General features: G+C 38.5%; 1 protein-coding gene across 3 annotated transcripts in view; it reads left to right on the forward strand.

The window, feature by feature from the left end:
• The first annotated feature begins 2,995 nt into the window (after window positions 1-2,995).
• The window catches only part of prc1b (protein regulator of cytokinesis 1b), an 85,459-nt gene continuing 71,541 nt past the window's right edge, over window positions 2,996-16,913 (forward strand). For 2 of the 3 annotated variants that reach the window (XM_039773361.1, XM_039773362.1), the window contains exon 1: window positions 2,996-3,125. In XM_039773361.1, coding sequence (XP_039629295.1) covers window positions 3,115-3,125 — 11 coding nt within the window. In that variant the 5' untranslated portion in view covers window positions 2,996-3,114. The remainder of the gene's footprint in view (window positions 3,126-16,913) is intronic. The other variant, XM_039773360.1, reaches the window with a different exon arrangement.

The following is a 16,913-nucleotide window of genomic DNA, read 5'->3' on the forward strand; positions in this document are numbered from 1 at the left end:
ATGTAATCTGACAGTCACTACCCAGTCTGCGGTGCCTGCCTGATCTGCAGGTGCATGCGCACAAAGCCATCCCGAGCAGCGAGCACATGCGCAGAGCTTTACTATTACGACCATGCCTAATCTGTGTTTTATCACTTTGCGACTTAAGTCCCCATCCGATTTGTCTCGCGCACGCGCTCTGTCGCTACCTGATCTGCATGCCCATATGTCTATGGGGCAGGGTCGTAATAGTAAAGCTTTGCTCATGCGGCTCAGGTTGCCTTTGTACGCATCATAGACATATATATAGGGTGGTCCAGATCTATTATGCAACTTTTAATGTAATGCAGGAAAACAATAGAAGACAAAAGAATTGCTGTTTGACTGACAACCGTCTCCCCACCATTTTGGAATGTAGGGCAGGTGTTGCCATCTATTGGCAACAAAAAGATTTTTTTGTGAATTCTCTATATAATAAACCTATAATAAAAAGTTATAGAGTAATGAAAATTGCATAATTAGATCTGGACCATCCTGTAGATAGACACCACCTTCACACTGTGTTGCCCAGTTGGCACGATACGTCAGCGCATCCACCATATTGCTAGTACCATTTAAACTAATACAGGTAGACGTGGAAACCGGGTTTTCTGATGAAAAAACAATAACATTTAAAACAGTATCGTTTACATTCAACAGATTTTGGCAAATCGTTTAAATGCAATTATTTATATCCATTTATATACTAATAATGGCAATTATTAAATATAATTATTATTAAATAATTCCTCCCATATAAGTAACATTTCTCTGACTGCCTTCTTCCATCTCTGAAACATTTCTAGACTTCGTCCTGTTCTTACACAACACAGTACTGAAGTATTGGTTAATGCCCTAGACACCTCACGTATAAAATTACTGTAGTGCAATTTTATCTGGCATCCCACAAAAACGTATCCATCGCTTACAACTTCTTCAAAATTCTGCTGCCAGAATAATAATCTGCTGTTCTAAATCCACTGAACATATTACACCTATTCTCTCTCAACTTCACTGGCTCCCTGTTAACTACAGAATACACTACAAAATACTGTTCTTAACATTTAAAGCTCCTCCCTGCCTCACTGATCTCCTCCAGACTTACACTCCCTCTCACTCACTCAGATCCTCATCTGCATCTGTACCACACATCAAACTCTCTTCTATGGGAGCTTGAGCATTCTCTCATAGTGCTCCTCAACCCTGGAATTCTCTTCCCTCTCATATACATCAGCTCGATTCAATAACACATTTTAAAACTACTCTCAAAACTTATCTTTTCAAACTGGCATACCAATTGTGAATTTTGCACTGTTACTGCCAGTTATCTTTGTTTGCTAATTATTGCTTTTTCATTGCTTTATCATTCTCTTGTTTTAATTTTACTAATATTTAATTTTATTGTAAGGTGACTTTGAGTGCTAAAGGCGCCTATTAAATAAAATGTATCATTATTATTATTAATAATTATTGAGATGAAAACGTGACCAATGTCTGAAAGTCAAAATAGTAAGACTGCAACTGGCAGTCTGGTCTTTCTTTTAACAGTGAAATGATACACTCAATGACAAAAATAAACAATCCTATTGTATACAAATTGGCTTAATACTTTCTGAAAACATTTCACTCATTCCTCTCTCAATCTCTCTCTCTCTCATCACACACACACACACACACAATGTGGTTACTTAAATATATACAGGATAGGATCTAAAATCCTTCAAACAGAAGGATAGCTTTTTCTGTGTGTTGCCACTCCGTAATATGAGAGTAGTCAGTCTGACAATATGGTGCAGCCTTTGTTTGTGGAAGACAGACACAACTAAAGACATGAGCATAAAATGATAGTTGTCGATTTCCAACTGTGTTTCATCAATGTGTTCCTTGTGAAAAAACACATCATCTGAACCAATCTCAGCCCGATCAAACTGATTGATCAAAGATACACTGACAGCTTGCCCTAATGTCGACTGTCGGATAACACACTCAGCTACTTTGTACATCTTGACTGTACTCACAGAAGGAATCATCAGACCTCCTTTGTTTTTTTAATGTGAGCAAGTGATAGCTTTGATCATATGATGCCGGTATAGCATCTGTTACCAAACTTGCACGGCACACATCACAGGACCGCTTTCTCAAAATCCTGTCTAAGGGCTACCTCCCACTGCTTCCTGAGGTGGATTTCTTTGGGAAACCTTCAGTTTGAGAAATGTTAACAACTAGCGACAATCTACATAGTTCGTGACTAAATACGTTTAGCCAAAACGTTGTTCGGAGGCTCACTTGAGCACATAAATGCATAGTTTTGCTAGCTTAGCCTAGCGTAGCTAAAGTTAAGATTATAAAACGGGATTTTCTAATGGTCAGATATAACCAAAACAATTGTTCAGCTTTACCTATGAAATTGAATCCCCCGGGATCTGGTTTATGGCGTACAGCGGTTTGTACAATCCCAAGCAAGCAGCACGGGTGTGCGGCATCCTTATCTATTACTTCACGCCACAGCAGTGCCACTCGCAATATGGCGCCGACGTTGACGTACGATGCTGCTGGTCATGCGGCGTCTAGTAATTCTAGTCTAGTAAGTCTATGGTGCGCATGCCTGCGCAGATCGGCCCCACGTTTCTGTGACGTTTTTCTTTTAACCAATAGTAGAAAGGAATGTGTTTTGTTCCGGATTTTGAACTAATGAGAGACGGTTAGAACTTCAAAACAGTCAGAAGAGCGTAGAAAACGTTACAAAAATTAAAGAGGGACACATTAACGATTTTGAGTCAGGAGAATCTGCAGTAACGCAGATCGGGTAGTGATAAGTTGTTAGATAAAGTTCTGCGCATGCGTGCTCATGCATGCGCGGCTCGTGTTGTCTTTGTACGCATGCGTGCGCAGCGGCCAGTTCCCCACACTAAACGGGCCTACGTTTCTGTGACGCTTTTCTTTTGACCAATAGTAGAAAGGAATGTGTTTTGCTCCGGATTTTGAACTAACGAGAGACGGTTAGAACTTCAAAACAGTCGGAAGAGAGTAGAAAACGTTAACGAAAATTAAAGAGGGACACATTAACGATTCTGAGTCAGGAGAATCTGCAGCACAATGAGGAAAAGGTAAAATGTTAAGATATTTGATGTTTGGGATTGCGTTGAATGAGTACATTTTCCGTCGTAGTTATATCCAACCACTAAATGTTGAATTACAGCATTTATCTCATAATGTCTTGGTACAGCCTCGTAATTTCAAGTGGTTGTTAGTATTTATCGTTTGTCATAATCAACAGGCTAATCAGATTGCTTACTGACAAGTTTACAAATCCATACTATTTAGCAAAGCGAGTCAGTGAAAACTGATTGTGTAATCTGTCCCGGTTTATCAATAAGGCTTTAACATGTGTGCCGTAAAGATGGTTTCAAAAATTATTATTTTGTGTAATTAGCGTTCATAATAAAATCAGGAACACCAAGAATCATTTTTTTTTGTTTTATATTAAAGTTTTTCTGTTTTGTTGTTTGCCACATCTACACTGAAAAAAAAGTGAATGATTCACACTTGATATTTTCAATCTGAACCAATATAATTCTTTTTAGCTTATTGATCCCACAATTTTTAAGTTGAGGCAAATCATTTAGAGTTATTGGGTGCAATTCACTTGTTTTTTTAACTGAAGTAAATCTATTTTTTAAGTTGTTCTTCTTTTTTGGCAGTTGGAAAGCCATTAAACTGGAAAGTTCGACCGAAAGAATATACAAACGGCCCCCAAACACCGCACAAGAACAACCTAAAATATTAAGTTAAATGAAATAGGATTTTTACGTTTATTCCCTCCACCATAACTTAATTTGGTACAAACATTTTTTTTTACTTTGATTGAGATCTGAAACCAAATATTTCAAGCTTCAACACTAAATGACTAATCTTAAGTTGTTTGAAAGAGAAAATTTACGTTGAATGAACATCAATGTTATACTTTTTTCATATGCTGTTGTATCTAATCGTGTACGTGTCATTCATAGGTAACGATGCAATGACCTGGTAGTATTTGAAACGATTACACTTTCCATATTTCGTGCATTTTTTTCCCCATCAACAGGTGAACAGATTTAAGCATGTATAGAGGGCGTATCTCATGCTAACGGTTCAAAATTACACATTGCAATGCAATATGTGAGTCATTAGTCTTTATATTTTTCATGTAAAATACCAAGGAAAGCCTTTCCATGTTTGAATTAAGTGCAGTATTTCTATGTCAGACGACGGGACATTTGTATTTTTTTCATTATCCATTCATTTGCCCTTGTTTTGCTTAGAGCTTGCAACACTGATCAATTCATAAACGCTGATAATTTTAATTGGTACACACGTAAGATTTTTTTTTTTTATTTTCGCATAAGCAGTATATTAAGATCTAGAAGTATCAATGCTAGATTAAATAAATCTCTAACATGCCCTAGGTTAAAAAGGCACTGTTTAAAGTTTATTTACCCCCATAAGCTGTTATGTAATATTTTAAGGTATTGCATTTTTATTGTACAGTGGTCATTGGTTTCTTTATTTGTATTATACAGTAGTGCTTAATAACCGAGTCCTGTTAAAAAAATGTATTGGTAACTGTACTTTATTTCTGTGTAGAGAAGCTACACCTTTTAGATATTCCGAGCTACAGCTTTTGTTTTTAGTAGTACTACTATTTATGACACCTTTTTCATGCTCAAAGCTCTATACAGGAATTTAAAGTGAACAGCTGGGCATATACAAAATTGTAAACAATATCGTCATAAAACACTAAAGAAATACAGGAAACACAGCCTTGAATTTGGATAGTACTGCAAGAAAACCCTCATTGTATTTTTCTCAGGTTTTAGTTGAGCATAATTATTGGGAGAGTATTTTTTATACTATTTCAATTTTCTGTTATGAATATTAGCATAATTTCTGGAATCCATAGACTTAATTAAGTGGCCTTATTTGCCATACCAAGAGGTTCAAAAACTGTTTTTGATCCTTGCGCCATTAACTTTTCACTGTTATATTAGATACTTGACCTGTGACCTTGATTCTTAATTCTACAGACATTAACCAAATCAGTGTTACAACCCTTTGCGTGGTAACTCATGTTGTCTGGTCACTGTTTCTGTGTGGTAAATTATTTTGTGTTAATTTTTAATATTAATATTGTAGCGACCCGTGGTCGAGTCTTGAAGATTTTCCCAAGCCGATTTCGCCGTGCACCTCTTCCAAGCTGTCGGCTAGCGGATTGCCAGCATTAGGCACGCAGCTGTACCCAGCTCTTTAAGTACGAGCGCTCGTGTCCCATACACCGCACGACTACGAGCGTCTCGGCAGCACGCAGCTGTACCCAGCTTCTTGAGTAGCGAGCACTCGTGTCCCATACACCGCACGACTCCGAGTGTCTCGGCATTAATTGCTTAGATGAAATCTTAGCAATGAATAACAGCTCTGTCCTGTTGTATCTCTTTAATCACAGATAGCCAGAAAGCAAAGCTCAAATTCATCCGCTTAACCACTGTCAAGGTCAACAACAAAACGACATTTCTTAACGGCGGTATCTATTTACATTTTACAACCCCGGACGGCGATATCCCAACCCACCCCACCGGGCTGCGCACAAACACATATAACATTTACAACAGGAAAGACAATTACGAACTTAGTTAATCTTTACACACAATAACTTTCACATAAATTTCCCATGAATTCCCCACAACTATTTTACATAATTTACCCACAAGGCGTCACTCCGCCAGCGCGGACTGCCGGGTTGCTACAATATGTATAATTTGATATTGTTTTAAATTTATTGTTGCTTTTTGTTATGGCTTTTTTATACTACGTTGGTACATGGCATAGATTTTTAGCATGTCGTATTGTTACTAAATGTTTGAAGTTTCTGCACCAATTGTACAGGCAGCAAACAATTTTCATTAGGATTGCCATTTGTTGTGTGACTGCCTTAGATTTCTTAAAATATTTATTGCTCATTAATCATTTTTATTAAGGCAGAAGTACGCACATGGAAAAGCAATAATGATGTTTCTATTTTGGGTATATGTAAACCAGTTGTGTGGTAGTAATTTCATGGTATCACTTGTGTGCAAGTAACATAGTTTGTTAACCATGCATTGGTAAGCTGCTGTCTGTCGGTCAATGTGACCATACTACGAACACAAAATATCTGCTTGAGGTGGAGTGAAAGTTGTTTTAAGCTTGGAAAGACACAAGTGTAATAGAGCATGGTGTTAAAAATAGATGGGAGGGCAGAACTTTGACATTACAGAGAGTGTTTTTGGGACATGCAATACAAGTAAAGATTTCACTGTACTCTGTGTTGTCATGTCATTTTTTGACCCAGTTAAGCCTATAGGCTTGAGCCTATCTGAGCTGGCATAGGGTACAAGGTAGGAACAAACCTTGGACGAAGTGCCAGTCCAGTGTACATAAGACATTACTTCTGTTAATACTAGTACTACTACTACTACTAATGATCCAAAAATAACTCTTGTTTCTGCACAGTACATTCCAGAAGCTACAGTGCTGCTTGAGTAGAATACAGGTATTGTTAGGTCAAGACACGGGTCAAATGTACAAGGCAGCTCTTTGTGCTGTCTACATTACATCCACACTGGCAAGAACAAGAGCCAAAACTCCCACTATTGTGTTTATGCTAAACTATGTATGTAGCTGAAAAATACATATTGCCCAATTTATTGGGAAGGGTGACCTGTCATTTACAAAAACTCACTCTCATCCATTGACTGACAGAGGACTGGAATACTACTCAAAATGGTAAATGCAGGAAGACCCAAGAATCAAACCAGCAATCTCTTAATTATTAAACAACAGTTCTTACCTCTGTATCAGCCAAGTGATTGTGTCAGCATCATAATCTAACTTGATTTCTTTTTCTTTGGTGATATTCTTGAATAAAAGCGCACTTGTTTTGTTATACTTGAACCTTTTGTGAAAGTGTTTATTTGATATACATGTCATGTTAAAATTTTGTCAGTAATATAACATGAAAAAAGTTTCTGTTTTAGCTATGTGTTCAACATTTCTTGCCTCCCATTTCCTGTCATTCTACATTTACCCAGATCGTTGTAGACACAAAACACACATGAAATGCATGTGTTCCAAATAACAATACATCATTTACCCTATACAAATGCAGACCTACCTCACGCCCAGATAAACAGACTTGAGCTGGGAGAACTTTTTGTCCGACTTGAGCTGCGTTGGTTGAGGGATGGGATAGCAGGCTGATTGACACATAGCAAAACAAAGACACTTATGAGAAGATGCAAAGGAATTTAATGTGGCCCGGAATTACAACTTTTTTCGTAGACTTCAGGGATTCTACTGTTACCCAGACAATACCATGTGTATTTTAAGGTTTTTTTAAGTTGTATTTACTTGATTTGACTTTTTTGCTCAGCCTGTCTGCAATCTATATAGCAGTTCTTTTCTGCAACATAGGGAGTGTGGTTATGAAGAAAAATAAGCCCTTTAAATCTGTTCAAATTATTTAATAACAATGTTTGTTTTGTTTTTCAGTCATTTCACAGGTTAAATAGTCATTTGTGAAATATGTTCACTGTTTATTTGTCCTTTGCTCCGCACAGGCATGTACCCTATTTCACAACTGTATCAGTTATAATAATAATAATAGTTATTATGTCATTGTTGTTTATTTATATAACATAATTCTCAAGGTTGCTTTAGACACTATTTAAAAACATAATAAACCTATAACAATAAGAACATATAACAAGGAGAAAACAATATAGTCAAATCTTATAAGTCTTAGAAATCTAAGACAGAAAATACATATTGCTTAAACAGGGTAGTTTTCTAATTAAGTTTGACAGAAGAAAGTGAAGAGCAGCCATGCACAAGTTGCAGTAAGGAATTTCAGATTTGGGTGTCCATTTCATTGTATGAAAGTTTGTTCTGTGGGATCATTAGGAGCCTAGTACCAGAGGACTTAAGGGTACGTGGAAGATTATAATGATGGAGCAGCTGAACAAGGTATTATGGAGTTAGGCCATGTAGAACTTTTAATAATGAGTGCAAGTGTATGTATATCATGTGTAAAGAACAAGCTGCTGAATGCCTATCGACTAGAAGATAACAAGAATGAATGCTCTGACAAATGAACAAACGTGTACCATCTTTTCATCTCTGGTTTCTCAATATGCTTTGAGTATCTTTCACATAGAAATTGCATCATAAAGATAACATTACAATTGGATTTTAATTTCACAGTGAAGACCATTTGTATAATACTGTTTTGAATATGAACAAGCAACAAGATTTTTAAATATATTTTATTGAACAATCTTGGCAATTTGCAATTTCACATTTGTTAAACAATCTAATTTCTGTCTGCCCTTCCCTGTTATATAAAATTAAAAAGTTCTTGTGCCCATAATTTGTATGTTCCATCTGATCGGGATGCATTCCCTCTGCCCACAAATGTATGCAGTATTTTTTTAAATGTAAATCGGAAACAATTCGAGTGATCTATACAAGGAGAGGAGAATGAGCGAGCATTACTCTTTCCAGTAATTTGAGTTTCTGAGTTGGTGACTGTTGATTGAGATTTGTCCTAGCTCCAGTCATCTCTCTCATTGCAAAGATGTTTCCACTGTTTTAAGACTACTTGCATTCTGTTTTCTGTCCTGTATTTAGCATGTTTTTCACACCTTTTACATGCCGACCTACCTGGAAGGGGGTTCTCAGTTGGAATTACCTTCCTAAGATTCTTTTTTCTTTCAAGGGTTTTTGATATTTTTTTTCTTACCATCTTAAGAGAGTCAAAGCATGGGGCTGTCAGTTAAACAGGGCCTATTAGAACCCCTTTTATGCATTCTTTGTGTAATTTTTTTTGGACAGTATCAGAATAACTTGCTACTGTTAATCATTGGCTTTAACTTGGCCCTTTGTAAGCAAGTGTCCTCTAATGCAGAGTTTTTTATACTGTGTTCTGTTTTGCTGCCTGTGGGTCATGGGTCACTGTTGCATTTAATGTGAATGGATTGCGTATGCTTTGTTACGTGGGTTGCCACATGTTGATTAAGCAATTAATATTGCTGTGATGGTCTTCCTTGATCCAACCCCACTCTGATGAACAGCAGCAATTCCCCACAGAGAACCCCACCCTATAGCTTGATTCTCCAAGGGGCCCACACCATTCTTAAATATTGTCCATTAATGTTGAGGGGGCATTACCCCCTGTTCTGAAAATCATCAAAGAATGGGCAAGATGAGGTCACTTTATTATTTTTTTTTTTGCTCTCAAAGGCACAGTCCTGTCTTGGGACCCATGCTGCTAGGATTGATATTTTCTCCCTGTGGCCCTTTAATGGAAAATGTGAGTGCATGAGTTGAACATGGGTATTTATTCACATAATTACTCCAGCAGCATGGGTAACATGTTCAGAGCAGCCACTATGTCTGGGTGATACTAATGGTGTTTCCAGTAATTAAAGCATTTATTATGGTTGTGAGGAGAAACAAAAATGCTTGAAGAATCTTCTTGTTAACAGAAAATTAACTTACATGCCACTTAGTTAATTAACCTTAATTTTAATTTACTATAGAGAAATATGTGTTTTTAAATGCTTTTTAATGTTAATTAAATGTGTAAATATGAATTTAGTAATGAAAGAATGGAGGGGTGGGTTGCACTAAATTCTAATGTTTGAGTCCAGATTTTGGAGCTGGGTTTTTTTAGCAACTAGAAATCTGTGGTTAGATCGCTCAACTTCATTCTGAGCCTTTTAAAACCCACAATAGACTGGGCAAACTCAGATAATTTTATAAGAATTTGTTACAGTGTGTGAATTTTGTTGCATTCTTTAGCTGTAAAACATTGTTTTGATGGAGAGCTCTCCCGCATCCTACGAATGAAAAAGGTTCTAAGATGCAAGTGGTATGCTCCAGTGTTTCCTTCAGAAAATTAATTGGTGGCTTTATGTGCTGCCTGGTGGAGATGTGTTATTGAGGGTCCACAAATAATAAAATAACAGTAGAAATACATAATGAATGCAAAGGGCATGTTTTTAAACCAAAAAAACATACATTTTAAATTGAATTACAATAAAATGCATACTTGCAAAAAGGGCATATACAGTGCATCTGGAAAGTAGTCACAGCACATCACTTTTTCCACATTTTGTTATGTTACAGCCTTATTCCAAAATGGATTAAATTCATTTTTTCCTCAGAATTCTACACACAACACCCCATAATGACAACGTGAGAAAAGTTTACTTGAGGTTTTTGCAAATTTATTAAAAATAAAAAAACTGAGAAATCACATGTACATAAGTATTCAAAATTGAGCTCAGGTGCATCCTGTTTCCCCTGATCATCCTTGAGATGTTTCTGCAGCTTACCTGGAGTCCACCTGTGGTAAATTCAGTTGATTGGACTTGATTTGGAAAGGCACACACCTGTCTATATAAGGTCCCACAGTTGACAGTTCATGTCAGAGCACAAACCAAGCATGAAGTCAAAGGGATTGTTCCGAGGCACAAATCTGGGGAAAGTTACAGAAACATTTCTGCTGTTTTAAAGATCCCAATGAGCACAGTGGCCTCCATCATCCGTAAGTGGAAGAAGTTCGAAACCACCAAGACTCTTCCTAGAGCTGGCCGGCCATCTAAACTGAGTGATCAGGGGAGAAGGGCCTTAGTCAGGGAGGTGACCAAGAAGCCGATGGTCACTCTGTCAGAGGTCCTCTGTGGAGAGAGGAGAACCTTCCAGAAGGACAACCATCTCTGCAGCAATCCACCAATCGGGCCTGTATGGTAGAGTGGCCAGATGGAAGCCACTCCTTAGTAAAAGGCACGTGGCAGCCCGCCTGGAGTTTGCCAAAAGGCACCTGAAGGACTCTCAGACCATGAGAAACAAAATGCTCTGCTCTGATGAGACAAAGATTGAACTCTTTGGTGTGAATGCCAGGTGTCGCGTTTGGAGGAAACCAGGCATCGCTCATCACCAGGCCAATACCATCCCTACAGTGAAGTATGGTGGTGGCAGCATCATGCTGTGGGGATGTTATTCAGTGGCAGGAACTGGGAGACTAGGGAAAGATGACTGCAGCAATGTACAGAGACATCCTGGATGAAAACCTGCTCCAGAGTGCTCTTGACCTCAGACTGGGGCGACGGTTCATCTTTCAGCAGGACGACGACCCTAAGCACACAGCCAAGATATCAAAGGAGTGGCTTCAGGACAACTCTGTGAATGTCCTTGAGTGGCCCAGCCAGAGCCCAGACTTATATCCAATTGAATATCTCTGAAGAGATCTTAAAATGGCTGTGCACCGACAGTTCCCATCCAACCTGTTGGAGCTTAAGAGGTGCTGCAAAGAGGAATGGGCGAAATTGGCCAAGGATAGCTGTGCCAAGCTTGTGGCATCATATTCAAAAAGACTTGAGGCTGTAATTGCTGCCAAAAGTGCATTGATAAAGTATTGAGCAAAGGCTGTGAATATTTATGTACATGTGATTTGCTTTTTTTATTTTTAATAAATTTGCAAAAACCTGAAGTCATTTTTTTCATGTTGTCATTATGGGGTATTGTGTATAGAATTCTGAAGAAAAAAATGAATTTAATCCATTTTGGAATAAGGCTGTAACATAACAAAATGTGGAAAAAGTGATGCACTGTGAATACTTTCCGGATGCACTGTAAATTCATTTTTAAATTAAATCACTGCCACAAAAGGCATGCCCTTAATGTGTCCACATTTTTAATTCTGTCAAATTTTGTAACCTTGTTTTAAGTTGGAGCCTGGAGGTCATCGTTGTTTGCTTTGCATTACAAATTAAATGATTGAAGGAAGGGTTGAGATACGAGAATAAATTTACTTTGGATGCGAGGTGGCATTGGCATCAGCTTTTTAGAGTTATATCTAAAAAGAAAATGAAAAGAGTTTTACATGCAAGGCAGGTCACATTTAAGAACTGTGCTTGCTGAAATATCATCATTCCTCAGTAATTGGAGCTGTCATCACAAGTAATTAGTCATGCAGTGTGATTCACAAGATTGTTTTCAAATTTTCACAGTGATTCCAAGATGCACAAGCGTACTGCAAGTAGTCCAAAGTTAGTCATTTAAAGTAACAAACGGCACATATTATTCTTTCCATTCTTCTATGAGCACTTGAGCATCTCTCCCTTCTTTTTGCCTCAGCTGCTTGGGTTTCTGAAGCCGGGCATAGGCACCAGGAAGTGGGGTCCACCATTTCCAGCTCTATCCCAGCCACCTCAGTTGATCACCGATGTGACGCTCATAGCTAGACCTCCATCGTCTTGCCACCTGTCTTTGGTCCGGCAGGATTCTTGGAGTACTCAATTACTCCTACAGATCACTTAACAGTAGTGACCTCTCCCTGGCGCACCATTCCCCTTGCTCCCTCACGGGGCCTCCTGACTGCCTTGCCACCTGTCCATCACTCTGGCTCACACTCCAGATCTTAACTTTCTCTGCGCCATACTGTGTTTCGATTTTACTCCCTGTCTCTTCTTTATTTTTCTCTCTCTCTCTTTTTTTTGTGGCATTGAGCTCACTGTCACTGTGAGCCAAGTCTGAGCCACACACCATTTTTCTTCCTAAAAGCCTGTTTATGGAGTTTGTGGTGGGGAAATATTGAATTATCTGCTTGAACGGTTTATGTAATTCTGAATTTTAACATTGCTAGTGTATAAACATAATATTTACATATGCTGTACATAAAAGTAAAAACAATTTAAAATTTTTGTCTGAAACATAGTTTTAGAAAATACAGGACTGAATACATGTGTTTTTTCTCACATCATCGCAAGTTATAAATTAAAGGTAAAATAAGTGTCATTTAGGCTTTTCAATAAAAGTAAGCTATAAAAGTACTGTACATGTTAAAAAGTTGATTATTTAGTTCAACATTTTCAAGGAGGACGCACAAAAAAACTTAACTGAAATTAGGTAAATAAACAAAAACTGTGAATATGAATTAGACACTGGTTTTCAATGCAGTACTGCTGTAATAGAAATTGTGAAGAGAATGAGAGAAAAGAGCAAAACATTTTAGCAGCTTGCATGCCTTCTAATCCGATCTAAAAATTTTACCAAGTGCTAAGATGCCTATGTTACTTTGGCTGGAAAAGTGATGAGTTCTTTCTGCTGCAAAGGGCCGTGTTATGAAACATTGGTGTGGATTTATGATTTATGATCAGACTGGGCAAAAACCTAAATATTTCTCCACTTTCTGCTATATTCACAAAGCATACTGTATGTATATGTAAGTTAGTGCTGGGCGGTATACCGGTTCATACAGAAAACCGTTTTTAATTTTTATGATTCAGATTTTTCTTATACCACAACACCGGTTTAAATTGCCTAAACAACGTTCAGAACGTGGCGCAGCGGGAAACTGTTTAAGGGGTTATCTTCTTCACTGCTACACCAGTAAACACGTATGCAATGGAGTACATGCAGTAATGGAGGTGTTATGCGGTGAAAATGGACAGAGAACATTCCCGAAACTGAAGCTGTAGCAGATGATAAAGTTGAACATGACATTATTCTTGACATTTCCACTTTATTCTCGCCGTTTATGTCAAGATTAAAGTCGACATGTTGACTATATTCTCGTAATTTGTCATTAAAGTAGAACATCGTAAACTAAACTTCATCGTAAAATGAATACAGTATTTAATTTACTAGATTTCTCAAACCCTGTCATAAGTTATGTAGCACATTAAATGCTACACTTCCTCTTGTACTGAGGAGGTACCGGCAGCGATCACTGCACAGAATACATTCCTTCATGATATTCCTGCTCCCTGAACATTTAGAATGCTAAGATAAATACTTGATATAATTTTCATGATGAAATGCATTAAAGCATGTATTAATCATGTGGGGACACAGTAGCGTTGAGGTTGCACTGCTGCCTCGCAGCAAGGGGTGTCTCGGGTGTACCCTGCCTTGAATTTGCATGTTTTTCTGGTGGGTTTATTCGGTGTGCTTCAATTTCCTTTCAAAATCCTGTAGGATGTGGGGTTTTGTTATGCTATGTTGACCCTCCTAGTGTATGTTTTGCTCATATTCACCCTGCGATGTGCTGGCGTTCAGGATTTGCTCCTGCTTTGCACACAATGCTTGCTGGGATGGGCGCAACCCTAAATGGATGGCATAATTAAACACGTATAACGAAGATGTTTTTAAAGTTCTGAACACTCCATTGTCTAACTTTATAACTACCGTAGTTTTAGTTTCACAAAGACGTTTATTGTGTGGTGATTGGTTATGTGGAGAAAGAAAAAGTAAGGATAGGAGCTGAGGGTTTGGTATGTCAGACAGAGATAGCACTCAGGCAATAAAGAAAGCCCACTCAGAAGAACATACATTGAAATCTGGGTTTGTGTCTCCGATCACGAGATCATCAACCCAACATTTACAGGTTGGTTTGTCATATATACAGTCATGTGAAAACATTAGGACACCCTTTGAAAGCATGTGGTTTTTTGTAACATTTTTAATAAATGGTTATTTCATCTCCGTTTCAACAATACAGAGAGATTAAAGTAATCCAACTAAACAAAGAAAACTGAAGAAAAGTCTTTTCAAGATCTTCTGTAAATGTCATTCTACAAAAATGCCTATTCTAACTGAGGAAAAAGATAGGACACCCTTGCCCCTAATAGCGAGTGTTACCTCCTTTGGCTGAAATAACTGCAGTGAGACGGTTCTTGTAGCCATCTACCAGTCTTCGACATCGGTCTGAGGAAATTTTACCCCACTCCTCAATGCAGAACTTTTTCAGCTGTGAGATGTTTGAGGGGTTTCTTGCACGTACAGCCCTTTTCAAGTCACCCCACAGCATCTCAATGGGATTCAAATCTGGACTTTGACTTGGCCATTCCAGGACTCTCCATTTCTTCTTTTTCAGCCAATCTTTGGTTGATTTACTAGTATGTTTTGGGTCATTGTCATGTTGCATGGTCCAGTTCCGCTTCAGCTTTAATTTTCTAACTGATGGTCTCACATGTTCTTCAAGCACCTTCTGATACACAGTAGAATTCATCGTGGATTCTATGATGGTGAGCTGACCAGGTCCTGCTGCAGCAAAGCAGCCCCAAACCATGACACTTCCACCTCCATGCTTCACAGTTGGTATGAGGTTCTTTTCTTGGAATGCTGTGTTTGGTTTACGCCAAACATGTCCTCTGCTGTTGTGTCCAAATAATTCAATTTTGGACTCATCTGTCCAAAGAACATTATTCCAGAAGTCCTGGTCTTTGTCAACTTTATCTCTGGCAAATGTCAGTCTGGCCTCGATGTTTCTCTTGGAAAGCAAAGGTTTCCTCCTTGCACACCTCCCATGCAAGTTAAACTTGTACAGTCTCTTTCTGATTGTAGAGGCATGTACTTCTACATCAACAGTAGCCAGAGCCTGCTGTAGTTCTCGAGATGACACTTTAGGGTTTTGGAGACCTCTTTTAGCATCTTGCGGTCTGCTCTTGGGGTGAACTTGCTGGGGCGACCAGTCCTGGGCATGTTGGCAGTTGTTTTGAAAGCCCTCCACTTGTAGACTATCTTCCGGACAGTGGAATGGCTGATTTCAAAATCTTTTGAGATCTTTTTAAATCCCTTCCCAGACTCATAGGCTGCTACAATCTTTTTTCTGAAGTCCTCTGACAGCTCTTTTGTTCTCACCATGGTGCTCACTCTCACTTCAACAGTCAGGAGCACACCAAACTAAATGTCTGAGGTTTAAATAGGGCAAGCCTCATTCAACATGCAGAGTAACGATCTACTAATTATGTGCACCTGGTGTGATATACCTGTGTGAGATCTGAGCCAATTTAAGAGGGAATACATGTGAGGGTGTCCTATCTTTTTCCTCAGTTAGAATAGGCATTTTTGTAGAATGACATTTACAGAAGATCTTGAAAAGACTTTTCTTCAGTTTTCTTTGTTTAGTTGGATTACTTTAATCTCTCTGTATTGTTGAAACGGAGATGAAATAACCATTTATTAAAAATGTTACAAAAAACCACATGCTTTCAAAGGGTGTCCTAATGTTTTCACATGACTGTAGGTTAACACAGGGTCAACATTACAATGAAATGTGTATGTTAAGAAAAACAAGTCACTCCGCCTAGTTCCAATAAAGCTAAAAATAATTTTAAAAAATTTACAAGTTAAAATAGACTAGCAATATAAAATGTGTACGTTTTTAAAAGAAGTCATAGAGCAATATGAGTTGAATGAGCAGCAAGCACAAATGACAGTTATTGCACAGATAATGTTTTATAAAGCACAGATGCATATTCCATAAAGGGCAGATGCATGTTCCAGTCAGTATTCAGAGTGTGTGCAGGTAGAGTTTGTGTGTGAGTAGTGCAATGTATGTGGGTGTTCAGGTGTTGCTGTTGAGGACTCGAATGGCCTGGTGGTAAAAACTGTTCTTAAGTCCTGTATTGTCTGCCAGACGGTAACAAGGAGAACAGCTGGCATGCTGGATGGCTGTGGTCCTTTATGATGCTGCTTGTCTTACGCAAGCACCGATGGAGGTAAATGTCTTCAATGGCAGGGGGACTTGCCCGTGATATGCTCTGCTGCCTTCACCACTCTCTCTAGTGATTTCCAGCTGCTGGCAGAGCAGCTCCCATACCAGATGGTAATGCAGCCCATCAACAGACTCTCGACCACACTCCAGTAAAAGTTTGAGGTGATGTTGGCATTCATGCCAAACTTCCTCAGCCTCCTCAGGAAGTAGAACTGCTGGTGAGCTTTCCTGACCACCGTGTCTATGTGAAGGGTCCACGAGAGATCCTCAGTGATGTTTACTCTGAGGAACTTGGAGCTATTAACCCTTTCAACTT

This window comes from Polypterus senegalus, chromosome 12 (genome assembly GCF_016835505.1).
Source record: "Polypterus senegalus isolate Bchr_013 chromosome 12, ASM1683550v1, whole genome shotgun sequence".
NCBI classification, from domain to species: Eukaryota; Metazoa; Chordata; class Cladistia; order Polypteriformes; family Polypteridae; genus Polypterus; species Polypterus senegalus.